Below are 25,882 nucleotides of genomic sequence, written 5' to 3' on the forward strand. Positions count from 1 at the left end.
TTTCAAAGCAGAGGACCCAGAAAGAAGAGTCATGAAAGATGCCCTTGTTGGAAGAAATGTTCGGGACCCTGGCTGACAGCCTCCATCTGGGCTTCGCTGAGAAGAGGCAGGAACCACCCCCACACCCCAACGTCTGGGCTCCTAGGGGAAGTGGCAAACAGCACCTGCTATGGACGAGGCTCCAGGGGAGCCTTCATTATACATGACTCTGTAGTGTTAGAGGGATGAGCTCTTAAGTCCTATGAAGCAGTTCACTTTGTGAAATAGTATTCATGGCATGTCCTCCATGCAAACAAAACCAAAATGAAGCCAAGGATCCTTTTCAACATCCACTAACCAGGGAGAGTGTGAGAACTATGTCTTGATGACCCGAAGTCACACCACTACTCACATGCCAGAACCTGGGCTCAGTCAGGAAGAGTAGGGGCTGCACCACAGCCCAGCCACTGCCCACGGGCCTGGAGGACCTGGCCCACAGCAGGAGGGAACTGCCACCCTCTCCAGATGCATAGGGACCTGGAAGGATGCCAGACAAGCCAGTGCTCTCCCCTCGGGCTGGGAGACGGCAGCACTGGGTCTAGTCAGGAGGCCAGGGTGCACGCCCCGCTGCGCCGCTCCCTGGCCTGGTGGGCTGGTACTTCCTGCTGCTGAGCAGGACAGGAGGAGGCATCCACCTCCCAGGGCTGTCGTGAGAGTTACACAAGACAGGAGTAAAAGCACTGTTAACATCACGACGTATTAATACCACCATTTATTCTTTCTTTACGATGGTAAAAAAGTAATTCTATTTCTGGAGACCAAACAGCATCACAGAGACATTCTTGGAAGAGAATTCCCTTTGTTCCCAATCCCAAGCCTCTGTGACTGACTTTAGATCTGCTCACCTGTACAATGGAGATGGCTTTGTAGCAGAGGGGGAGCAGGGCCCTCTGCTAAGATCTGCTTTTCCTCTGCTTGTGCCTCGGCTCCCCTCAGAGCCCGGCCTCTCCCTGGCACAGCACTGGGAAAACATATTCCTGGACCACAGAGTGACCAGGGACCTTAGAACTGGCCTTTGACTTTTCAGAGTCCAAACACACTGGAGGCTGCACACAACGGCCAGTCCCTGGTGAGCTGTGTCTGGGGCATCATCCTGGGGCAGGAGGCTGGGGGCTGGGGACTGGGGCTTGGGGGTGGTAAGAATCCAGGAGGGCCTCAGAGAGTGACAAAATGTTTGAGTTCTATTCCACCACTGTGTGACTTGGGGAAGTTCTGAGTCTCCTGGACCTGCTTCCTCCTCTGAAAATAGGAAGGGCAATTCCAGCCGACAGCGCTGGCAGCGCCCCTCCCCACTGAAGGCAGAGAACACACGTGAAGTGGGCTAACTCAAGGCCTGGGCTGGCCTGATCCCGCCCCTAACCGTCTGTAAAAACAGTGCACATCTCCAAAGCACATCGGCCACCAGAGCAGCTGGTCTCCAAGAACCTCTTCCCTTTTGGAATCATTTCCCTCTGTTCTCTGTTTACAACAAGCTCCCAGGCCTGACCTAAGACCTGTTTGTTACCCTGAGGCCAGCAGAGACTGAGTCTCTAAGGACTGCAATCTTAGTGGCTCCCCAGTCTGGGGCCTTCCCCAGCTCCAGTACAAAGCAAGGCAGAGCCAGCTCGCCCCGACTCAGGGCCTCCCCGCTCCTGGAGGAGCCTGACCAGAGCAGCCCCTGCCCCGACATGTCCCCTCCACCCGACTCTGGGGAAGCCCAGCACTGTCTGGCCTACCCCTGGGGTAGGCTCCAGGACCACTGCCCCTCGGGGACTGGTTCCCTCCAGTTTCTCTCCACCTGACTCCCCCTCTGCAGCCATCCCAGTCCCCCTAAACCCAGGCAGGCCCAGGCCCGGGCCCAGGGAAGGGTGCAGGTTTCAAAGGTGCAGGGGCCAACTGGGGTTCCACTCTCAAGGACGGAGAAGAAAGGAAGAAACCACTGGCCAGTGCTGAGGAGGGCACTAGCCGTGGCCACAGGCTCTTCCAGGGGAGGTGGTAGTGGGAAGTGGGAGGCCTTGAGAAAGCAGTGGCTGTGGGCCTGTCGCACGCAGGGACACAGGAGAACGTCTTCATGTTCAGCCCCACTGGGTGGGCTCAAGGGCCAGTGTGCTTGTGCCCCTCATTCTGAGAACCGGTGATGGTCCTGGCTGAGGCTGCCTGGGGGGTGCCTCTGGCCCCCTGTGCAGTTGCAGTGACGAGGGACCGGGTCTGCATCGGCGCTGAGAGAACGTTCCCCACAGCACCGAGGGCTGTGGGGTGAGAGTACCATGCAGACGGAGGCCTGGGCCCCCACCGGCCCCCGTGGCATAGGCAGACGGCACAAAGCCTATCCTAAGGAGCCGGCCCCCGCCCCCAGGCAAGGCCTTGCTTGGGCTGCGCCCCTGGCCACCTAGGGCGCTGTCACCGCGCTCTGCTCGCCGTGGTCCACGCTCCAGAGGCGGTAGAACTCAGCAAAGTCCACGTAGGGCTCGACCCGGCCGTCCTCGCCGGGTGGGAGTGAGTGGGCGGGCCGGGATCGGAAGAGGCCCCCATCCGAGCTGGAGCTGCTGCTCTGCGTGTGCGTGTTGGTGGACTGCAGGGTCAGGGTTGGGCTCTGGCTGTGGGCACAACAGGGCGAGTCAGTCACAGGCCTTGGCGTCTGGCCTGGGGACATAGAGGCGCCTGCCTCAGCCAGCCCCTCAGGCTACCGGCCTCTCTGATAAAGGGGACCACGAGAGCCAGCCCAGCCAGATGTTCTTAGGGGCAGATGAAAAGTCAAATGTATTTTGAAGCCCTGGCTATATGTGACTATTTAAATTAACTAGAATTAACTAAAATGGACTGCTCGCTTCAGTGCTCTATAATCATGTGTGGCTAGCGGCCACTGTGTAGGACACAGACGTGCCACCAGCACTGAGCTGGACGTCATCCATCCTAGCCTCTCCGAATCCATCCTAGTCCAAACCCCACTCATCCCAGGCAGGAAAGGGCTCTTCTCCCAGAAAACCTCCTTCCGCCCTCCTCCTCTTACCGGCTATGTGGGGACAGGCCCCCAGTGTTCTCAGAGCTCCCTGGGCACCCACCTTCTACCACAGAGCATGTAACATCCAGGAATTACCTGTTAGCCCACCGTCCTGCAAACTCCCCGCACTGTCCAGCCCTTAGCACCGGTCCAGCCCAGGGTGGGGGTGGGGGAGCAAATAAGCCTCAGATGTGGGGTGGAGGGAAGGGACTATTTAGGGACCCAGGGAGTTAGAGGCACAGAAGGATGGCAGGTTCTCCTGCCTGGTCTGGGACAGTCGCTCTCATACCCTGCCTTTGTGGACATAGCTGGTGGCTCCCCTGGGCAGCCCTGCAGGGGTGTGGAGAGGCCACCCCTACTGCGCTCAGGATGCCCATTGCCCAGCCGCCCGGCAGGCCCCTCCAGCCCACAGTGCTGGTTGCAGCAGCAGCCTGGGGGCAGGGAGAAGGAAAGCCAGCCACCCCCTTCCCGCACCAGCAGCCAGTACTACTCCTTTCCTGGTGACCCTTCCAATTGGCCACATCCTGAGTGGGCTGGGTGTGGCATTTCTATTATTCTGTGCAGAGCTGGAATGTGGAAACCAGATCCGGGTCCCCTGATGTGATGGGGTGGAGGGGGGTATACATTCCACAGAAGTGGAGGGGGTGGGGTGGACATCAGACCTGTCAGACAGGTCTGCCGAGAGGAAGGGGCAGGCCTGTCCCACCCCCAGGCTCCAGACCCCCTGCCCCCCTCCACAAGCCCCGCCTGAAACTAGAGAACTCACTTCAAAGCTAAAATCGGACACTTTAGTCAGAGAGCACTGCCTCTCACAAGTCAGTACAGGCCAAACAATGTCCCACAAGCACGGATGCGTCAGGAGGCCACCCAAATCACACACTCCAAGACAGGAGGAGAGAAAAGAACAAGAGGAGAACCTTCCCATTAAATGAAAACAAGTAAGTGGGACCTGCAAGAAAAAAATGAGCAGCAGGCTGTCTCCTCCAGGCCACTCTGTCCACACCGCCCCAGCCACGCCCCCAGCCTCCAGCCCTCCCCGGTCAGCTTCAGGGAGCTGCTGGAACCTGCGCTGCCTCTTCCTGTCCCTGCGTCTAGGGAGGCAAGCCCCGTCCTTCCCGGAATGGAGTTGGGGAATTTGAGAGGAATAAGACCTCAGGGCATCTCATTCAAGATTACTCAGCTATAGAATGTGGCCTCGTGGCCACTCCTGTCCAAGTACCAAGGGCTGTCCCCAGGAAGCAGGCCTGAGAAAGGCTGGGGGAGGGAGTGAGCGCTTACTTGGTGAGGGTGGGAGTGGCTTCATCCAGGGTGGAAGCACTGTGGGCCCCGTTGACCAGCTGGCCCTGGGAGGGCATGACGAGGGACAGGGTCACACTGGTCTTGCTGGTGCTCTGGGCACTCGAGTAAGGCACAGATACAGGGTACACACGTCCTCCTGCGGCTTTGGGAGGAAGAGAGTGGTGGGCCACAGGGAGCGGCTGAGAGGGGATCCCTGGGGTGGTGGGATCAAGGCCTGAGGAGGCAGGTGGCAGCCCGGCCTGGTTCTCCCTGCTTGGCCCTCTGCCCCTGGGGACAGCAAAAGAGTATCTGTGGCAGAGACTCTTCCAGGCCAGGCAGGGGCCTCCTCTAGGCAGCAAAGCACTGCCGGTGCTCAAAGCAGAAAGAGAAACAAGTGCTGAGTTGCCTCAGTGAAAGGGTTACTGCCTGGCTTCCAAAGATACTTCGATCCAAGGGGATAAGTATGCTTCTTGTTGAGGTTGGCCCAACACAAATATGGTTGCAATAACAAGCTAGAGAAGTCCAGTGACCCCAGTGTCCGTGGGAGAACAAATCCATCCATGGATGCCTGACTGCTAGGGCTGGCTTATTTGAAAAAAGAGAAAGAAACACAGTCCCTGGAAAATGATGGTCTTGACACTAAGCAGCACTGGGAGGGAGGACGAAAGACAATCACCTCGCTTCCTGGGCAACATGACTTCAGAATTTAAAAGGTAGAAAGTGAAGAGTCTCTCCCCCACTCGCCACAAGCCCTGCCTTGGTCTCTTCCTCCAAGGGCCTCAGTTTCCCTTTCTGTAAAAGGGCTGTTAATGAGGACAAAAGGCAACAGGCGGGTAAGGTCCCTGGCGCACAGCAGCCACTGAGTCTGGGGCTGCCGTTGTCCCTACAATGTGGCTGTGGCCCTGCAAAGTGCTTCTCCTGCACTCAAGTCTTTCGGAGGCGGCCAGGACAGGGAGTATTGTCTTCATTTCACAGACAGAAAGAGGAAAATCAGTGCAGCTCAGAGAGCTTTTTTTTTTTTTTAAACAGAAATCTTTTTTTTTCCTTTGTTTTATTTGTTTTGTTGCGGGGGAGGTAATTAGCTTTATTCATTTATTTTCATTTTTGGAGGCGGTACTAGGGATTGAACCCAGGACCTCGTGCATGCTAAGCAAGCGCTCCACCACTTGAGCCATCCCCTGGCCCCCAGAGAGCTTTAAAGCCAGGGCCTGGACTGGAACTGCTCAAAGGCAGGCCTTCTGACTCCACTCCATCCCAGGGAGCAAGGCCCATGGCCCCAGCCGCTCAGCCCCCACCCCAGCCCTGGGCGCCATCCTCGGGTCCTGCCCAAGCTGCACACGTACCTGGGGCTGAGGCCGGTGCGGGCTGGCTCATCTCGCCCAGTGGGTAGCCAAAGTTCCTCACCAGTAGAGTCATGTCCTCGTGCCTTGGGCAGAACTTGGCACGCTCCCCGCCACTGGCGAAGGTGTCACTGTGGATACGCTTCACTCGGTCCACTACAGCCTGGGCCACCGCGTCCAGGGAAGTCTGCTTGGCGAACTCAGTGTCAATCATGGCGGCGATCTCCTGGGGGCAGGGGGAGCACAAACCTGGTGAGGAACGAGGGGGCCCAGGGACTGTAGGCCACAATGTCACAGCCTGATCAGGACACGTAGGGGTCACCAGCCAGGCAGATGGATGTCCCTACCAGCCAAGCCTGCAATCCGAACTTCTCCAGGTATTTAGGATAATTCTTCTGGAACTTTCTCATTAGAAAAGGTGTGACTTTGTGATCTCTGTCTGATTGTTGGCTTCCACACCAAAAAATGAGGGATAATATCCGTTTTACTGTGTTAGAATGAGGGTTAAATAACATAATGGATGTTCGGACACTTTGGAGACTATTAATTATTATTATTAAACTTTCTTTCCTGGAATGAACTTATTGCAGGGGATGATTTTGTCAGAAATTGAGGATACAGGATGAAGACAGGGACAGGTGACAGGAAGTGACCTGGGCCTCGTGCAGGGTGGGCTCAGCTCCATCACTGACCAGCTATGTCACCTCTGGCAAGACCCTGAACTCTCAGCCCCAAGGTCCCTAACAAGGTGGCAGTGAGCCCCTGCCTCTACTATGTTATAAGGCTACTGGAAGGAATGAGATAAAATAGGTGAAAAACCTTGAACACAGGTATTAGAAGACAGGCACATACGACGTTCCCTCATAATTTTTAATTAGGGCAGAGCAGAAAAGCTTACTTTCCTACCAGAATCACAGATGAAAGGAGAAATACAACCTGAACCATCTGACCAATCCAGCAGGTCAAGGTCAAGTAAAGGCAGCTTCCCCTCAAGATCATCCTTGAAGTGATTGCCTCGCAGTTCCGCTTTAGTGTCGGCTGTCCGACACATGTACTCTGAGGCGTGGGAAAAAGCAGCAGCTCCCACTAGCTGAGAACTTATGTCTATCATGCTTAGCCCTCACCACAACCCCACGAAGGCATCTGAGAGATGAGGAACAAACTGAATTATCCGTAGCTCAGACGGCGTTCACGTGAAGGAGGCAGTGGAGTGGGATCTGAACATGGCCGCACACTCCCTGACTCTGGGTACCAGGCTACACCCCTCTGGGCTTTCCTCCTTGGCCTGGGCCCTTCCTGGACAGTCTCCAGAGCTACACATGCCTGTGGAAGTTCACTTCCCTTACCTTCTTCCCTTAGACTTTGCTCAGGGTCCTGGGGACTGACACTGCTTCAAGCCCAGACAAGTAAAGCTTTTGGGTGCAATGGGTGTTCTTGGAGCTCTGGGCTTTTTCTTCCCGGCTTTGAATCCAGAGAAGATATCTGGTGAAGGCATTTGAGAATTGGACCTCTGGGTCCCTGAGCACTTTGCAGCTGAGCAGGAGGGCTGGCTGGGTCCCAGGGGAGCACGCCACCCTGCAGACTGGCCACCTGCGCTCTTCCCAGGCCCAGCTCACCTGGTTGGCCTGCCCAGGCCCGTGGGCTGCCTCCAGGGCCTTGTACAGCCCCTCGGACATCAGCACCAGGAAGCCAGTCACCCCATCCAGGGGCTGTGCACCATGGACTTCGGGCTCCGCGATGATCGGCTTGGACTTGGCAGCGCTGTGGGAAGAGTGGAGGGGAGAGCTGTGCTTGGAACGGCCCCCGGGGACATTTATTCTGGTGAGGAGACAAAGCTACACCCAGAATGTAAAATAAAACACACATCTGACAAGAGGAAAAGAAACAGAGGAAAGAGCAAACCAGATAAAGACCCGTCTTATAAGGGCAATAGCTCAGTGGGCCAGGAAAGCCAGTGGGCAGCTGGGGCCAGAATGGCAAAGGTCAAATGCCCAATCCTGGCCCCATTCTGCATCTCCTGTCCACAGAGCTGGGCGGTGGTTGGGGAGGTAGAGTGGGGCAGCAAGAGGGACAGGTTCTCTTTCAACAGCCCACTGCTCTTGGGCAACCCCAAGCTGACCCAGACCCCACACACACTCTCGGTGTGGAGGGATCATTACTGATGCACCATCAGGGCCGGTACACGTCAGGAGGCTCCAGCACGGGCACATGCACACAGGGCAAGGATAAGAGCACGCTTCTGGCAACAGGACTTAAGAGTCTGGAAACATCACAAGGGTCCATCAGTCAGGGCAGGTTAGGTGAGTGCTGACAGCTCACACTGGAATCCTAGCAGCTGTCCCCAAGGGCACGGCAGCCTCAATGGTAGGTGTGCAGGAATGCAGGAATCAGCACCTCTAATGCAAAAGGGAGCTGCAGACCCCTGGGCGCCGTACACTAGCATCTGTGGGTGTTTTCAAAAGAAGCCTGCCCCTCCCCACCCCCACCAAACACACACACACACACACACAGAGGTATGTGCACCTACACGTGGAAACTGCAGGGTACAATGCACAAGAAACCAGTAGCTTCTGAGGAAGCAGTCTGGGCTTGGGGCGGGAGGAAGTCACTTTTCACTGCGTATCCTTGGTGCTGTTTGAATTGCTTTAAATTACAGATGTACCTTCCCATAAAGCACATAGAACCCCACAAATTAGAGACAAGAGGTTCCAAACTCAATTATTTAAATCTTGTGAGGGTAAGGAGTTCTAACACATGTTTTCTAAGATACAAGATGGGCATAGCTCTCACACACACGCACGTGTGCACACTCACACACACACACTCACTCACTCTCTCTCTCTCTCTCTCTCGCCTATGTTCCCAATCGGTGTCCTCACATACACCTGTGGTTAAGGACTCGTGCTCTGAATTTAGGCTGCTGGAGTTCAAGTCTCGCCTCACCTCACTGTTAGTCTTGAGACCAGGCAGGCTACCTAATGACTCCATGTGTCAATCATGAAAATACCTTTGGGGCAATAACAGTACCTACCTCACAGGGCTTGAGTGAGACTGAGTAAGACAGAGGGTATAAACAGCGGTGCACAGGCTTGAGTAAAGGCTCATAATTACTGTCATCACCTGTTTGCTATGAGCACCGGGTGGCACCCAGAAGGGATAATCCATCCTGACACCCCCACCCTGGCCCCAGCCATGAAAGCACTGACCAACAGGCCTTTGGTCTATGGGCTGTCCCATCCACACCAGGCAGCTCAGGCCAATTCTGGCCTCTCCAGCCAGGCCCTGTGGCTCCGGCTGCTGCCCTTGGCTCTGGCCTGGCTCCCCAACTTGATCTTTTGCCGCCTAGCTCTATAGGACCCCAACTCCTGGCCTGCTGGGCCCAGGGCCCACCCCATATCAACCTCTCTGGGAAGACGAGTCTCCTTGGGCTCTGAACTATCTCGACTGTACCTTCCATCCCCAGAGCCTAAAATCTGCATCTGCCCTCTGGCCCTACAAACGGGGGGCTGCCGGGCCAGCCTACCTACCTGAGTAGGTCGATGTCAGTGTAGCCGTACTTGACCTTGTAATCCCCGATGCGCCTGGTGCTCTCCTGCCCACAGATGACCCCCACCTGCTTGATCTTTCCTGCATCCAAACCTACCAAAGGGAGAACACCATGACACCCCAGACTTTGTTCATTAAGAAGAACAAAAAGAAGGGGACACAGACACATCCACAAAAAAACACGCAATGGGGATGCACTGAACAGGAAGTGAAGTCACACCAGGGCACCATGGAGGGCAGCTAACCCAGAGTCCCCCAGTGTCCTCAGTCCCTGTCCCCCTCAGAACACCCCTTGCTCAGAGTCCCTCCTCCAGCACCACCCAGCCCGGCTCCCTGTGCTGCCTGAGCTCACAGGGAAGGGAGCGAGGGGCTATGGCAGTGGCTGGAATCCCAGGACTTTGGGTTCTTGGGCTGCACCAATAACAGTGAGTAGCTCCATGTGCCAGGGACTTTTGGAAGCATTTTACACGTATTAACTCTTTTAATCCTCACAACACCCTAAGTGTTACTATTTTTCTCATTAAACACATGGGGAAACTGAGGCACAGAAAACTTGAGTAAGTTCCAAAATCACCAACTAGTAAGCGACAGAGTTGGGATTCAACCCCAGGCAGGCTTGTCCCAAGCCCAAGGTCACAGCCTGTCCACTTCAGGCCTTTCACTGCATGGTCCCCAGAAAGGAGGCACAGGGTGAGCCACCAGGGTTGAACCCCACCCCTCCACGGACCCGTCAGCCCACTCACCCAGCTGTGAGAGCCGGAAGAGCTCATCCTCATTCTCTGTGGTGTGGTCCACGTTCAGCTGTGTCACCTGCAGGCCATCCACCGTGGATTTGCATAGAAGTGCACGGTTGGTACCTGCAGCAGAATTTGAGCAGCTGAGCAGACTGAGAGCGTAGGGAAAAACAGGACACGTTGAGAAAAGAGAGAAAGAAAAGGCAGGCATCTCACACGTGGAAATCCTTGAAACGGGCAAAGAAGACAAGCTCAAAACACTGAGCAAGTCACCAGTCAGGGAGAGCTAATGATATTGAGGAATTAGGTTAACCTTTTCCAGTGTCATCCGAGAATGATTGTGAGTGTGACTTAGACCTTTTCTCTGAGGAGACACAATGCAATATTTACAGATAATATTACACGGTGTCTGGGTTTGCTTCACAACAATGCGGGGACAGAGGGCTGAAGATGAAATGGGACTGGCCATGAGGAGTGATGTTGGGGCTGGGGGCTGGGCACGTGAGGGTTCATTAAATACTATTCACTCTATTTTTTTTTTTTAACATTTAAACATTTTTTCCATAACATCTTAAAAAAAGGAGGAAGAGAAGAGGGACCTTATAAGGGGGGCCTCTCAGCACTCCTGCAGTCATCTGCACCCTGGGGGTACCGCCTTCTCGGCTTCCCACATGGCCCTCCTTCTTTGCCCACATCCAGCACTCTGTGCTGCCCTTCATGGGAGGCCGAGTGGGTCTTCCACAACCAGGCAACCTCTTCTAGAAGAGGAAGCTACTGAGGTGACCCAGGGAGGGGACACAATTTGTTCAAAGCCGCAAGCCAGTCCGGGGCAGAGTCAGGACTCAAGCTGGAACGTCTGCCTCCCAGCAGGTACTTCAATCACCTGGGGCTGGGACTGAGACGCTCTTGTGGAATAATGGGAGATGCTCCATGGCCTTAGGACGCTTGAGCTGGAGGTCTTCTGTGTCCGGGAAGCAGACTGTCCAAAGGACACACGGACCCCAAGGCTGACCTTCTCACCTGACCTCCTGCCCTGGAATGGGCAGGTGACTCACCGACATTGGCGACATAGAGCCTGTTGTTGAGAAGGACTGCCACGACAGCCATGGCTCCTCCTGCAATCTCCTTCTCCAATGTCTTGAGTCTTTCGAGGATCTTCTGATACTGAGGAGGCAGCTGGTGCTGAGGGACAGCCTAGAAGCCACCACTGAGGCTCAGGGCAGGCCAGGGCCTTGGAGACCACCCCACCGACCCCCTCCCTAAAGAGCAGGCATCTGAGGGCCCGGCCAGGAGGGAAGCTGGCTGCAGCTCCAGGGCAGGCTTCTTTCAGAAAAGCCAGACTTGACCTAGCTTGTCCCGTCAGCCCTGAAGGTGCTGGCAGGTGACATGAGCAGGTTGGTGACAAGGCTATGAACAGATTCAGGCTGAGGACTGACCTGGAAGGGCCTTCTTTCACAGCCCCTGCCCACCTCAGAGCACAGCTGCTTGGAGCCAGCTAGTGAGCACCCCTAGAGGGCAGACCCGTCACCACCTGCATCCCTAGTCAGGAACTGTTCCCCTCATGCCTGCTGCTCTGGACCAGCTGTGCCTATGGCCTGGGAGTGACATGGTAGATGAGTCCTTGCTCCTAGCAAAGCCAGGCCTTGACGTGCTTCTCACAGAGCAGAGGCTGGGGAGAGTACCTCAGGGAGCTGGGACTGGAGGCTCGCCTTCTCAGCCAATGCATCATCGATGGACTCCAGGAAGCTCCTCTCCACCACATCGAAGGCCTGGGGGCAGAGGGCGAGGAGGCAAAGGCTGGTTCAAACACCACTGTCACCTGATGCTGAAACTTTTAACAGCAACAAGTTGTAGTAACTGAGGTCACCCTGTGATGCAGCTTCACATATGGCACCGCCAGGCAAGAACACAGGCTTGGACCCAGGGTCCCAGCTCTGCTACTTGCCGGCTGGGCAGCCTCAGCCTCCTCATCTAGGGGTAAGCGCTGCTCTGAGGGCAACTGGGAGAGCCCACCCTGAGCACACGGCACCTGGCTCACAGTACCACCCAGCCCGGCTCCGTCAGTGACAGCTGGTGTCATCGCCACATCCTGCCAGCCCCTCAACACCAGTCACGCTGCCACCTTTCCCAGGGGCACCAGATGAGAATCACTGGCGCAGGCCCCTGAGGCCACGGACAGTGCTCACGCCCTTGGGTGCTGAGGCAGGAACATGGCTGGGAACACTGTTCTCGAGGAACAGGAATCCACTCTTCTCATCTAAAACTAAGTAATTCTGGACTCGCTTCCAAAAGGAGATGCCAGGAAGAAACACTCCAAAACAACAGCAAGCAGAAACACAGAACTGGCAAAGGAGCACCAGCCAACCAGAAGTGACTAGGCAAGGCCTGGGGTGCCCACAGTGACTCAAGAGAGCTCCTGGGCCACGCAGAGGGGAAGGGGTCTGTTCCACCAGGGCTCGGCCCCTCCCACTACAGCCCTGGGTCCAAGGTGGCGTGCCTAGTTCCCCTTCCCCAGGAGTATTCCCTCCAGGGCCAACCCTGCCAGTCATGCGGAAGGACCACTGCTGGTTGCTCAGCCCTGCACCCTGGGAAGTGGGACGCCCCTGCTGCTGGGAGAGGCTCCCAGAGCTGGTTCCTCTGCAGAGACAAGGAGCCGGAGAGTCTTCACACCAACCCCAGGCTGACCCCACACTGTGAGTCCCAGGGAACTCGGCCACCATCAGCCAGGCCAAGCACCAGTACCTGCAGCAGCACACGCCGCACGTCGGCCTCTGTGTGCTCGGCGCTGAGCTGGCCCAGCAGGAGCTCTGCGGACAGCCGCTGGGCCACAAAGTTGGTCACCCGGTTGCCATCGTAGCCATTGAAGACCCCATACAGGAAGCAGTTGTTCTCACTCCTGACAGAGGGAGAGGGTAGGGGGCAGCCTGAGACCAGTGGCTCTCAGTAGAGTGATGCCAATTCCAGAGTGAGGAGGAGGAGGGAAAGGAATCAGGGAGACAAAAGATACAGTGGCTGTGGCTTCAGGTGCTCACCTGGGTCCTCCCAACAATTTGACCATCATTTCACTTTGGTCATGACCTTCTGGGATGCCCCCCACCACTCTGGAGCAGGTCCTCAACTGGTCTGAGGTCTAAATGTGGAAGGGACAGCAGCAGACACCACTTCCCCTCGGGCCACATCTCACCGGCAAGCCCCACACTAGACAGCTGCAAACCTGCCTTTCCTCGCTTGCAAACCAACTTTCGATGCCCAGGAGAGCATGCCGGCAGTCTCACCTGAACTTGAGCCAGTTGTCCTCCGGTGGGTGGCTCTCGGTGCTCTTGCCATCAGCAGAGTAGCTGCGGTTGGAGGCTGAGCCCACCCCGGAGAGGTGGCAGAGCGGCAGGTCGTCCGTCCAACTTGGCTGCTGCTCCTGGGAAGGACATCAGGAAACCAAGAGGCATTACCTTCTTGCCCAGGGCAGACCCCACCTCATCATCTTCTTCTTCCCCAACAAAAACCTAGCAGTCGTAGAGCCCCACCCAGAGGGTCCCACTTCCTTCTGGAAAACAATGACGTGTGTATGAACAAACACCTGCATGAGAGTTTGCATGGTTTTAAGGCTAGTCCACAAACTGTTCCCCAGGAAACCTGAAAAAGACCAGAGTTCCCAAACCCAAGGCTCAGCAGTGGTCTCCAGGAGTGCGCTACGCTGCAGAGCACAAGTGAAACACACATACACAAGGGAAGCAAACTCTTGGTATAAAACTTTGGTGGGCCCTCACCTCGTACTGCAGTAGCTCTGACTCCAATCCCCTGGGAACTGGTAAAAACCACAGATCTCCAGGCCCCACCCGCAGAATCAGAATGTCTGATCCTGTGGGGGTCAGGATACCTGCACTGTCGGCAGGGGACTAATTCAGGCTACCCAGGACCACCTCTTGAGAAACTGACTTACAAGGTAGCCTCAGTCACTCTTCCTGGCACTGGGGCCTCCACCTCCTGGTCCCACTCCACCTTGGTATCCTCTCCCACAACATCCTCTTCCACTAGTACCAAAGGCTCCCAGCGCCCCATCCATACCCCACTCTTCCCTCTGCGTGGAACACCCTCCTTATCCTTGTCTAGCAGTTCTCCATGTCCTTTGGGACTCTGGCTCAGAACTTACCTGAAGGAAGACCCTCTCCAGGAAGACCCTCCCCAGGCTTGGCTGCCAGCCCTCTCGTGTATTCCTACTACATCTGGCCCCCCACTGTTCAGTATAATTATGACGGAGCTATACACATACATACACACACACACACACACACACACACTCTCTCTCTCTCTCTCTCTCTCCCCCTCTCTCTCTGAGCACCTGCATTTTCTGAGCCCCAGGTGTGATCCATCGCCTTTTAGTGAAAGCCTCCCCTACACCAAGCCCTCACCTAAGACTTGTGTCTGGTGCACAAAGGCTCCCCAGGCTCCCCATGTTGAACTAGAGCAAAATAAAACTGGGAAAACTTTAGTTCAACTGCAATGAGAGTAAAATTTGGATTGAAAGCTTTACTGAAATAGTAAACAAGCACAAATACTGCACCACAGCTTACAAGTTAGCAGTAAAAGGCTTCAAAAAAGGATGTGAAAACCACTTCAACAGGCTTTTGCAATCAGATATGTAAAAAGCCTGTGGTTAGCTTTTGTGGCAAACTTCATCTTCTGTTTATTTACATACTGACAGAGAATGACTTTATGGCTTTTTTCCCCCATTTTAATTGCTTTTGTGCTGCATTTATTCCAGAGCTTTAGTTTTGTGCTTCACACCCTGGAGCAATTTCGGCAGGGTGTGGGAGTTTATTTTCAAACTAACGTATAGTAACATTAACTTTGTGGTGTGCAGGCCTATGAATTTTGACACTTGGAGAGATTTGTGTAACTACCACCACAGTCAAGATACAGAAAAGCTCATCACCCCAAAGCAGGCCCTCACGTTGCCCCTTCGTAGCCACACCCTCCCCTAACTCCTGGCGACCACTGACCTGTGTTGCATCACTATACTGTCTTCTCAAGAATGCCATAAATGAAATTATGCAGTGCATAACCTTCCCCTGCCAACCTTTTTTTTTTTAGTTCTAATTTCTAGCTTTAATATCTTCATCAAATCACCTGTTAGAAAGAAGACAGCACTAAGTAACATCTCAGTAGAAAACTTCAGAAAGAAAATATTTGTGATCCTAAAATATAACTATTTCAAATAATTCTCTTCAACAGTACTTACTAAATAACTTCAAAGGAATGGTATCTCTTGACTTTTTTTTTTCTTTTTAAAATTTTTTTCCCTTTTGATTGTGGTTAACACATATAAAATTTATCTTAAGCATTTTTAAGTGTACATTTTAATGGTATTAAATACAGTGTTCTGTGGCCTTCACTATCATCCATCCCTGTAACTCTTTTCATCTCGTAAAACTGAAACTCTATACCTATTAAACAATAACTCCCCATTCTCCCCTCCTTCCAGCCCCTGGCAACCACAACTACAGTCTAGGTCTTAAAGCACCTAACCTTTCGAGACCGGGCTTCTTTCACTCAGCATTACGCCTCTGAGATTCATCCAAGTTGGTACCTGCATCAACAGCTGGTCCCTTTTTATTGCAGAGCAGTATTCCACTGCATGGATGCAGTACAGTTTATCCATTCGTCCACTGAAGGCATTTGGGCTGTTTCCAGTTTTGGGTAATTATGAAGAAAGTTGTTATAAACACTCACGGGCAGGCTTCTGTGTGAATATAAGTTTTCATATCTCTAGGATAAATACCTAGGACTGAGACTGCTTTTTAACTTTATAAGAAATTGCCAAACTATACTCCAAAGTGGTGTACCATCTGCAGTCCCACCAGTAACGCACAAGAGTTCCAGCTGCTCCACATTGTCACCTCTACATGGTATTTATTTTTTTAATTTAGATATTCTAAGTGTGTAGTGATATCTCATCACAGCTTTAATCTGCATTTCCTTAATGGCTAATAATGATGCTGAGCATCTTTTCATGTGCTTATTTGCCATCCACATATCCTCTCTGGTAGAGTGTTTAAGTGTCATGACCATGCTTTAACTGTGTTGTCTGTTTGCTTAACTGTTGAGTTTTGAGCGTTCTTTGTATATTTTGGATAAAATTCCTTTGTTGCATATGTGATTTGCAAATATTTTCCCCAGCTGTAGCTTACTATTTCATTCACTTACAGGTGGTTTTTGAAGAGCAAAAGTTTTTAGTTTTGATGAAATTCATTTAATCAATTTTTTTCTTTCATGGTTCATGCTTCTAATGTCATGTCTAAGAACTCTGCACAGCGCCAGGTCAAGAGATACTCAGTTTTCTTCTAAAAGTGTTATAGTTTTACACTTTACATTTAGACATGTGATCCATTTTGAGTTAATTTCTATACAAGGTAGGAGATTTACGTCATTTTTTTTTTGCATGTGGATATCCAATTGTTTCAATACTATTTGTTGAAAAGATTATCCTTTCTCCATTCAATTACCTTTGCACCTTTTTCAAAAATTAACCAGCCATACCTGTGTGTGTCTATTTCTGGACTGTCCTCTAGTCCACAGACCTATGTGTCTATCCCCTCACCAGCTCCATCCTCCTGACTACCATAGCTTTATAAATCTGTACTTAAAATCTACATTATAAACTTGGTTAGTGTGATGCCTCTAACTTTATTCTTCTTCAAATTGTTTTGGCTATTCTAGTTCCTTTGCCTTTCCATGTAAATTTTACAATCAGCTTTCCTGTATTTACAAAAAAAATCTTGCTGGGATTTTGATTGGGATTGTTTTAAATCTGTAGATTCATTTGTAGATACTGACAGGCATATGTAGAATAGATAAACAAGACTATACTGTATAGCACAGGGAGATATATACAAGATCTTGTGGTATCTCACAGTGGAAAAGAATGCAACAATGAATATATGTATGTTCATGTATAACTGAAAAATTGTGCTCTACACTGGAAATTGACACAACATTGTAAACTGACTATAATTTAATAAAAAAAACTATAGATCAATTTGAGGAGATGTGACATCTTTATTACATTGAATCTTGCAATCTATCCAATGGTATATCTTTAAATGTCCTTGTGTCTTCTTTATAGGACTTTTTTAAAAATTCACATAATTTTACCACAAAGGCTAAAAAGCTACCAATGCCTACTACTAGCCTTTGAAAACAGAAAATATGACTGAAACCTACTAATGGAAAAGGAACAGCAATAAGAGCTGAAATTCTGCTCAGCTCTTGGTGACACTGGGCATTGAATACTTTCAGGTCAAGCTACAGAGAAATAAAACAAACGAAGAAACTACTTCATAGTAACACAAAATCGTTTCTAGTTCTAAGCTTAACCTGTCTCATTTTAAAGGAACAGAAATGTCTCTCTTAACATAAGTGCGAACTTGAGTCTTGGAATCCACATACAACATTATGCGATTAGAGTATATTTGATTAACACATATTTTCACTCAACAAATATTTACTGAACATTTACAACAAGCTGGCATTACTCCAGGTGCTGCAGACATAGCGGAGAAAACAGAAGAGGGTCCTTGTTTGAAATTTCCTTTCTAGGGAGAGAGACTTCAAACATGTAATACAATAAATAAATGAAGCCCATTTAGACAGGGAAGTGTGCTATGAAGAAAATACATCAGGTAAGAGGACCGAGAGTGATGGGGAGGGCTCCTTTAGATAAGGTGGTCAGGAGAAGCCTCTCTGGGAAGATGACCTCTGAGACAGAACTGAAATGGCAATGGAGCGGTGGCCATTAAGAAAGTGGGAAAGGAGACTTCCAAGCAGAGGGACCAGCACATGCAAAGACCCTGAGGTAGAAAATAAAATGTGTTAGGTTTAAGGAAGCATGAGGCTGGTGTCGCCTCTGTAATGAGTAGCAGGGAAAGTGGCTTGCTACTGTGTTCACACACATGCATGCACATGTGTGCCTAGGTGGAGCAGTGTAAGGCCTTTTAGGCCAGAAAAGGAGTTCATTGCCAAGGAGTTAATTATTTTTCAAGGAACAGATGTCATGAATCATCCCCTATGTCTTAGATCTGATTAATATATTTGCATCACCAAGGACCTCACAGAAGTCTCAGGCAACCTGGCAAGTAAATTTCCAAAATAAACTCCTTTTTCTAGAGTCTGTCTCTGCCTCCAATTGGGATGAAGTTAAGCATAAGATTAAACAGGAGCACAAAAGCATCTCCTCAATCAGGAGTGTTCCTTGTCCTCCTGAAAAGAAGGGCTAAGAAGCCAATATTCAGCATCCCGAAATGCCACCGTTGTTTTAAAGCATGGGAAGAGAAGACATCGATACTTTCTAGAATCCCATCTGTAATTAAGCTGAGGTTAAGATGGATTGAACTCATCCTCTAATATGAGATGAACACCAATGTGTTGCCCACGACGCAAGGCCTGTCACTGATGCTGCAATCACAGTGCCTCCCCTGCCGTTATCCCACAAGGGGACAGAGACAGGCTTACAGGGATTTGAATCTTTTCAACAAATTCACACTTTCCAGAAAGAATAAATCTTAACCAAGCAACTTACAGGCCCACACAACAGTGAGAGATACACTATGAAAAAGACTAGTACGTTAATCTTTCACAAGGAAGGAAACAAACTCAAACGGATGACTGAGGAACTGCCACATCAGGGTGTGGTGGCAGAGGAACAATTCACCTAACAGCACTTCACGATGGGAGCTCATGACGTGGTTCCCGGCAGTGGCTGATACTGCACTGACCGCTGCAGCCCTATCTGGCGGATGTGAGGACAGCAAGCTTCCCCAAACCAGCAAAACTGTGTCCGACAGTGGTCAATCTACATGACAAGCACCACATTTTTCAGAAAGTATTTACGGCTAATTCTGGATACTTCTACAACATTAAGTGCTTTTTATGAAATTTGATTTTCACACTGTTGAGCTAGTAATATTTTGGAAATGTATTATTTTATTAACTGACTGGCAATCAGTGTTCAGGTCAATGGATAACGACTCCAGGGCTATATTCATTTAAGGGCTTTCTTTGCCTATTCCTGACTGGAAAAAACAAACAAACAAAAAAACACTTAAGGAAACAGTAATTGATGGATATTTTCTTAATGTACCATTATATGTATACTTCAGTCAGTCCTAAAACCAGCATCTTCCTCAGTGGGGAAACAAGAGGCATTCGCATTAAGAATCAGGAATACAGCAAGGATACCTGCAATCTCCACTACTTAATGAACTGGAGGTGTTTGCCCATGCAATCAGACAAGAGAAAAGAAGGAACCTAAGAATTGGAAAAGAAGTACAGTTATCTCTATTTGCAGCTGATCTTATAGTACCTAGAAACCATAAATGATAAAACTAACTCAAATGAAGTAAATCAGTAAGGGGCAGGATAGAAAATCAACACAAAAAATCAATAGCCTTCATATACCTAAAGAAAAGACGGGCATCTAGTCTCCACGTGAAAATTCCGACATACTGTCAACTAAAATGACAAAGTCTTTTTCCTCTGAAGTTCACTTGAGTCAGTCCCCCACAAGCATACTCCTGTAGAGGCTTTTTTTAAACCTAAATTTGTATCAGTTGGATTATATCTTAATGCTTTCATCTCAGCCTCCCAGTCTGTTGACACAGTTTTGAATCTCACCCTTTGATAGATTAACAATCTCACTCAGCTGTCTATCTCGTACAGATAAGGCCTGCTATACAGTGTTCTCAAATCATTTCTAAAAAACTGTGACCAGAACAAAAAGTGTGGGAAGCTAACCCACTTCTGACAGGAGGTGTCCGTGCCAAACACAGGAGGGAAGTAACACCTCCGCCAAAGGTCCACTATACTTGAAAAGCCGTATGTATTTTTGGAGCCCTGAGTGAAGAGGCTACTGACCTTAGGGGCACAGTCACAGAAATAAGAACACATTTTAAAACAAACCAACTATTTGTATCCATGAACCTTGCTGAGCAAAGTTCTTATTTCACACTGGCACTCTTTAAACACTGAGTGCCTAGCCAATCTGACTTGGCTTGCTATTTAAATAAAGAAAGAAGAAATAAGAAAAATTACCCCAAAACCGTATTAAAAAGTACCCATGGTGAGGCAAGGCCTCCCCCTTTCTGTATTTCCAAATCCTATCTACCAGTAAAGGCCCTGCTCAAATCCAACTGGTGCCAGAGCCCCATGTCTCCCAAACCGTGCCAACCATCCACTCACCATCTTCAACAAGTTACCCACTTCATGCTTTTTCTTTCATCTGCCACTTTTTTCTTTCATTCAAATGATTTCATTTTGAATGTAAACTTTTCAGTACTGTAAGTGGAAAACCATTATTACCTGCAAAATCTTGAAGGTAATAAGGAAGGAAAACAAAACAAGGCTATTAAATTCTAGCTGAACCCATGGCCTGCTGCCCTCTGAACTGTTGAAAAAAGGTAGATTAGCAAGCATCAGAGAGGTGTTACGAACACACTAGGACCAAACCAAGTCTACATCAGAAAGTTCAAAAGATAACTAAAAAGCAAATAACCTCCACATATAACGATGAGGTTTACACAGGTACCCACCCACCACCTCACTGTATATGTCCCAGGCTCTGCAAAAATACTGCCCAAGGCCATGGAGTCCTTCCATGAGAAACCCATCCCCATGGCCTCACTGTGCACACTGGGCACCAGTTCCCTGGCCATTAACCATTTGGCCTTGTGGCAACTCTCAGGTGGCAGCCTGATATTAATTGGGTACTTTAGTTCACTGATTCAAAGATATGTATTTTCAACATTTTTAGTATCTCTGAAGTTGGTAAGTTACAAGTTAATTAGCAGTGCACTTTCTTTCTTAGTAGTATAGAAAATAGTGATGTGTCCTTGTAATCAATAATGTCTTAAGTCCAATGACATACAAGCGACTTCTCATATACTCAGGAGCGCTCCTTCAGTGGACGGCCCAGGATGTTGTCCCCACAGCAGCTCAAACATTTAGTAACAAGCGGCCAGAGAATTCCAGGAGGTGCTACCCGTGTGGGAGAGCATCTGGTCCTCCCTGATTTCAGCGGGGGCCCCAAAGCCCTCTCACACTGCTGTGGGCAGGTGAGCTTCACCTGTATTCTCCCACTTCTCCCCACCTCCATCGGGGATTAGCCATAACAAGCATTCACTGCTCATTCTATTAAAACCCACCAGACTGCCAACCCTCTTGCCTCCTTCCTCCCCATTTCTGAGCAATTTTCGGAAAGGTCATGTATTTTCTATTCACAGAAACCACCCACCCCTCCACCCCTGCACATACTGATGCATCCTCTCTCCCTTGCCCACAGACGCCAGGCCCACAGCACCAGCAGCTTGAGCGCCCTGAACACGAGTCAGCCGGGAAGCTGAGAAGGGAGCGTCTCGCGCTCAGCACAGCCTCGTAACTACAGACAGCGGTGAGCACGGACCACTTTAACTCATTGATGGGTTACAAATTAATTCCTCACAAGAAATTTAACACAAAATACGGTAAAACAGAATCTGTTTCAAAAAGCCTAATTTTGACTTGATTGTGTGAGGGAGTTTCTGAAATTCATATTTTGGTATAAAGTTTCTCTGTGATTCAACTGTATTTAACCCATTAAGGGCATTACACCTTGTGCACATATACTTAAGCATTAGCACCTCATGTACATATGTGACCACATCACATAAAAATAGCCCATAAAAGTCCCCAGAGACTCATCTCAAACTCCTGGGCAGCAGAAGTGGACAAAAGCATGATTTCAAGTTCAGGCTACAGCTTGAATATCAAATTATAGTATGAAAAGGCTGAGTGTTTTTGTGCTGAAAGCACCCGGATTCCTCAAAGGCAAAAAGGCAGCTCAGAAAGGGAGAAAAATGCCCCCAGGAAGATGGCTCAGGGTGGGGGGCAGTTCTTTTTCTCCGGAAAGCTTAAAACACCCCAACACCTCCTGCCATCTCTGTCTTTCTGAATGACCCCCTTTTCCTTCCTTGCTTCTCTGGGACCAACTCCACTCCTGGCCCCCACCTCTTTCACTAGGGTTTCCATCAAAGGTTCTTTATGTTTTCATCACAAATATAGTCCTAATACATTCTTAAAGGGGCTACTAATAATTGTGGGGCACTGACTGTGCTAGAGCAGCTGGGCCACATCCTGATGGTGAATGAGATGGTTACAGGTGATGGTCTAAAGGAGGTTTTTATTTTAAGGGTATGTGTTTATTTTAATATACATCAGGAAAAAAATATATAGCTAGGACTTGTGACTTCATAGATGTAATTGCTTGGGAAAAATCTGATTTCAAGTTGACTTAAAAAAAAATAATTGAAAACAGTTTAGGCAAAATTAAATCTTGATTCTTCCTGCCCCCAGGGTGGTCCTCCCCCAGGGTTCCCCATCTCGGTAAATGGCACCACTGTGTTCCAACCAAACCCTGTAGTCCTTCTTGACTCTCCTGCTTCTGCCACACCCCCTACATCTGATCTGTAAGCAAATCATATCACTTCTTCCCCCAAAATACAACCAGGTACTTCTCACCACTCCTCTGCCATCACTCTGGCCAAGCCTCTGTCACCTCACACATGGACAACTGGCAGCACCACTCAGCAGGTCCCAAGCTTCCACTCTCACCACTCAAACTCCTCTCCAGTCACAAGTCAGAGCACTTCATGCCTCTACTCAAACCAACCTGAGAGTTTCACAGCACACTTAGAGAAGAATCCAAAGTTCGCATCAGGGTCCACCAGACTCTACTGGACCTTGGCTACTGCCACTGCCCCAATACCCTCCACTCCAGCCATGCTGCCTCCCTGATGCTCCCTGAACAGGCAAGACTTTGCATCTCTTTTCCCTTGAGCAGGAATATTCCCTTCCATATCGCATCAAATGTTAAAATGGTCTTCCCCTCTGTCTAAAACAGTCCCTCCACCATTCTGTCTGTTAATCCTGCCCAGTCCTCCTCACAGCACCATCTATGTTATATTCTAGATATTATTATATCATATATAACCCAGACTTACTCATTGTTTACTGTCTCCCTTACTAGAACATAAGCTTCATGAGGGCAGGGTCCCCTGCACTTACACAGACTGAGTACTCAGTGACATTTGAGGCAGTGAACTGTAGGCACTCAACTACAGCAGAACTGAACTTCATGGCTGGAGAGTAACCACACCAGGCTAGAAGGGTAATGTATTCATTTAATACAACACTCCTGGGAGTCCTCTCAGTTGGGGAAACCAAGGTTCAGGGATGCTAAGTGACTAGCCCAAGGCCACATGAGACTTTATGAGCTGTTTCAGCAGGCTGTGAAGGACCCAAGTTCTTTTGAACCTACTTGAAAAGCTCATATTTTCTTCAAAAGACCTTTTAAGGTACTACACTGCCTGGGGACCAGAGGTGAAACTCCTCAGGATGACACTCCCCGAAGTGCTCCGCCACCTTGGCCCCGGCAATCCCTCCCAGCACCATGTCAGCAGATCCCAGCCCTTCCTACAAGCCTCCACCAACCTGGTCAAATTAGGCCACCTGTAGTCCCTCAAAACATTGACATCAGAGTGCCTTCCACATCGTATTAGTGATATATGGCTCCTTCTCCCAAGCAAGACTGCAAATGCCGTGAGGGTGGACACCAGCCTTGTTTACCTTTGTATCCCCAGGCCCAGTAATTACAAAACAGCAGCCCTCACAGTCCTGCTGAATGATGGTGTTTGAGCTACCCTCACCAGACTCAGGACAGTGGAGGGCAGGTCAGCAAGCCCAGTACATCACGTGGACACTTGGGACACCCTGTGAGCAGAGACATCTTGATCATCATTAGGGTGGAAGGGGCCTAGTGTGAACATCCCCGATGTCCCTTTGCCTTTTATCAAAATCCTATGTGCTTAAAGCTAACTGTTCAACTTTAAAAGATTCCACACCACCCAGGAACACATTCCGGAGCTAGCAAAGCTCACCTCCGTTTAACCCAAGTCCCTTGGGCTCCCTCACATCTAGAAGGGAGGGAAGCTGGTAGCCAAACTCCTCAGCAAGCCAAGTCAGCCTACAGCAGGTATTTGTACAAACAGCATTTACCACAATCCAGCCAGTATTTCTGGAATGCTTACCCCACTGAGGACATTAACACAGGGGCACTGCCTCCTACAAAGCAGAGGACCAGGCCTACATAACCAACTCAATGATAAGGCCAGCCTGCCAGGCAATAGTCAAATAAAGGGGCAGCCAAAAGCGTGGAGGGGAAGAGAGCTATCCTCACCCAGGAAACCTGAGAATTGCTGTCCTGGAAAAGCAACTTTAGAAGAAATCTACACAAAGCTTGTCATTAGTTTGAAGCACTGAAGGTCATCCCTTAGCCTGAAATTCTGATGCTTCAAGACCCCCAGGGGCAAGAGGGCCAATGCCTGCTGCATCTCTGTAAGGCCAAGGCTGAGCACTGGACCTGGCTTGAATGCTTTACTCATTATTTTACAAACAATTAATTGAATGTCCGGCACCTAGTGGTGGTAGGTCTGGTGATACTTTTCACTGCAGATCACAGGTCCCTCTCTTCAAAGAGTTCACTTTTCAGTACAGGAGAGAGACAAGTCCACAGGAGTACCACTGACTGCCAGGTCTGAGGAGGTGACAGGGGACCAGTGACCTGCCCTGGCAGGCCAGAAAGGTCCATGGTGCCAACATGCGTGTGCACTGACGTGCATGTGTGTCAGAAGGATGCAGGGGATGGAAGACACCAGTGACAAACCCTTGAGGGTCCAGACTGGGGGTTGGGGTGCGTCTCAAGACAATCCTCCCCCTGCCTGCTTTTATCTAACCGATAAGGAAACTGAGGCCGATGGAGGGATAGTGAGTTAGAGCCAGGACCAGAACCCAGGCTGCCAAGACTCCAGTCATTCCTTCCGCATAGCCTAGAAATTAAGAGGGTTTCTGGAATCAAAATGCCTGATTTTAATCCTGCCTCTGCCACTTACCAGCTGTGTGGCCTTGGGCAAATGACCACCTCTCTGTGCCTCAGTTTCCTCATCTGTAAAACAGGAAGAATTACAGTACCTTTCTAACGGGGCTGTTACGAAAATTAAACTTACAAGCCTGGGGTAGAGTAAACAATACACAAGTGGCTGCTGCTGCGATGATTATTATCGCGCGACCACGGCCGGGGTTGGGCTCGCTACTTTGGCTCCCTCGGCTGCCGCGGGCCTTTGCCCCAGCCGGCTCCAGAACGCTCCCACCCTCCACGCGCCCTTGACCCTCGCGGTCGCTAGGACTGCAAATCCAAACCCTTGACGGACCAGCCGGCAGCGCGCACGCGCGGGCCTTGCAGGACCAAACGCGCCCGCGGTCGGGGGTGAATGGGGCCGGCCCAGGAGAGGGGAGGGCGGCAGCCACACCCCGCCAGGGACGGGGACCGGGAGGCGGCCCAAAGGCGGAGAGGGAGCTGCGCCTGAACCCGACACCCCCTACCCCTGCCCGGGGCTCCCGACCCCCAGCCCGGAGAGCGGCTCGGTTCCTCACACTCTGCAGCAGGCTCCTCCTCTGCGCCGCCATCTTGGAGGGACCCCCGTGGGCGCGCCCGCCTCCCAGCAGAGCAGGCGAGAAGGGCGGCTAGAGCGGCCTGAAGTCGGCCGGGAGGACCGCGCCTCCGGGGAGCATGCGCCCAGCGCCACCCCACGGCCGAAGTGGGATGCGGCCGTAGCAAAGCGAATGCGCAGGTGCGCTCGTCCACCTTTTCTCTTGGAGCTGATAAAGAGAAGGAAGGCTTCCTTGTGTGGTTGCCCCTTGTCCATCTTTATTTGCGAGCTTTTTCCAGGATCCCTTTCAGGTGGGGCTCCTAAGGCCCTGGATTAGGGTACTTTATGAGAACTGTGGGGGCGAGGGAGGGCGAATTATTCATTCACTAAAGTATTTCATTGGGTGACTGTGCCTGGCCCTTTGGGGTGAAGCAGAATGCAAGAAAGGCCCTCAGA

General features: G+C 50.6%; 1 protein-coding gene across 1 annotated transcript; it reads right to left on the reverse strand.

Annotated features, from left to right (window-relative positions):
* Positions 1–736: 736 nt before the first annotated feature.
* On the reverse strand, positions 737–25,504 carry TAB1 (TGF-beta activated kinase 1 (MAP3K7) binding protein 1). Its single transcript, XM_031463299.2, has 11 exons — positions 25,431–25,504; positions 13,193–13,329; positions 12,660–12,813; positions 11,600–11,686; positions 10,973–11,111; positions 9,927–10,040; positions 9,165–9,276; positions 7,254–7,398; positions 5,641–5,863; positions 4,298–4,460; positions 737–2,615 (listed from the first exon to the last, which is right to left on the reverse strand). The coding sequence occupies exons 1-11, from the start codon at positions 25,461–25,463 to the stop codon at positions 2,408–2,410; spliced, it is 1,515 nt and encodes a 504-aa protein (XP_031319159.1). The 5' UTR covers positions 25,464–25,504; the 3' UTR covers positions 737–2,407.
* Positions 25,505–25,882: the final 378 nt, after the last annotated feature.

This window comes from Camelus dromedarius, chromosome 11 (assembly GCF_036321535.1).
Source record: "Camelus dromedarius isolate mCamDro1 chromosome 11, mCamDro1.pat, whole genome shotgun sequence".
NCBI lineage: Eukaryota > Metazoa > Chordata > Mammalia > Artiodactyla > Camelidae > Camelus > Camelus dromedarius.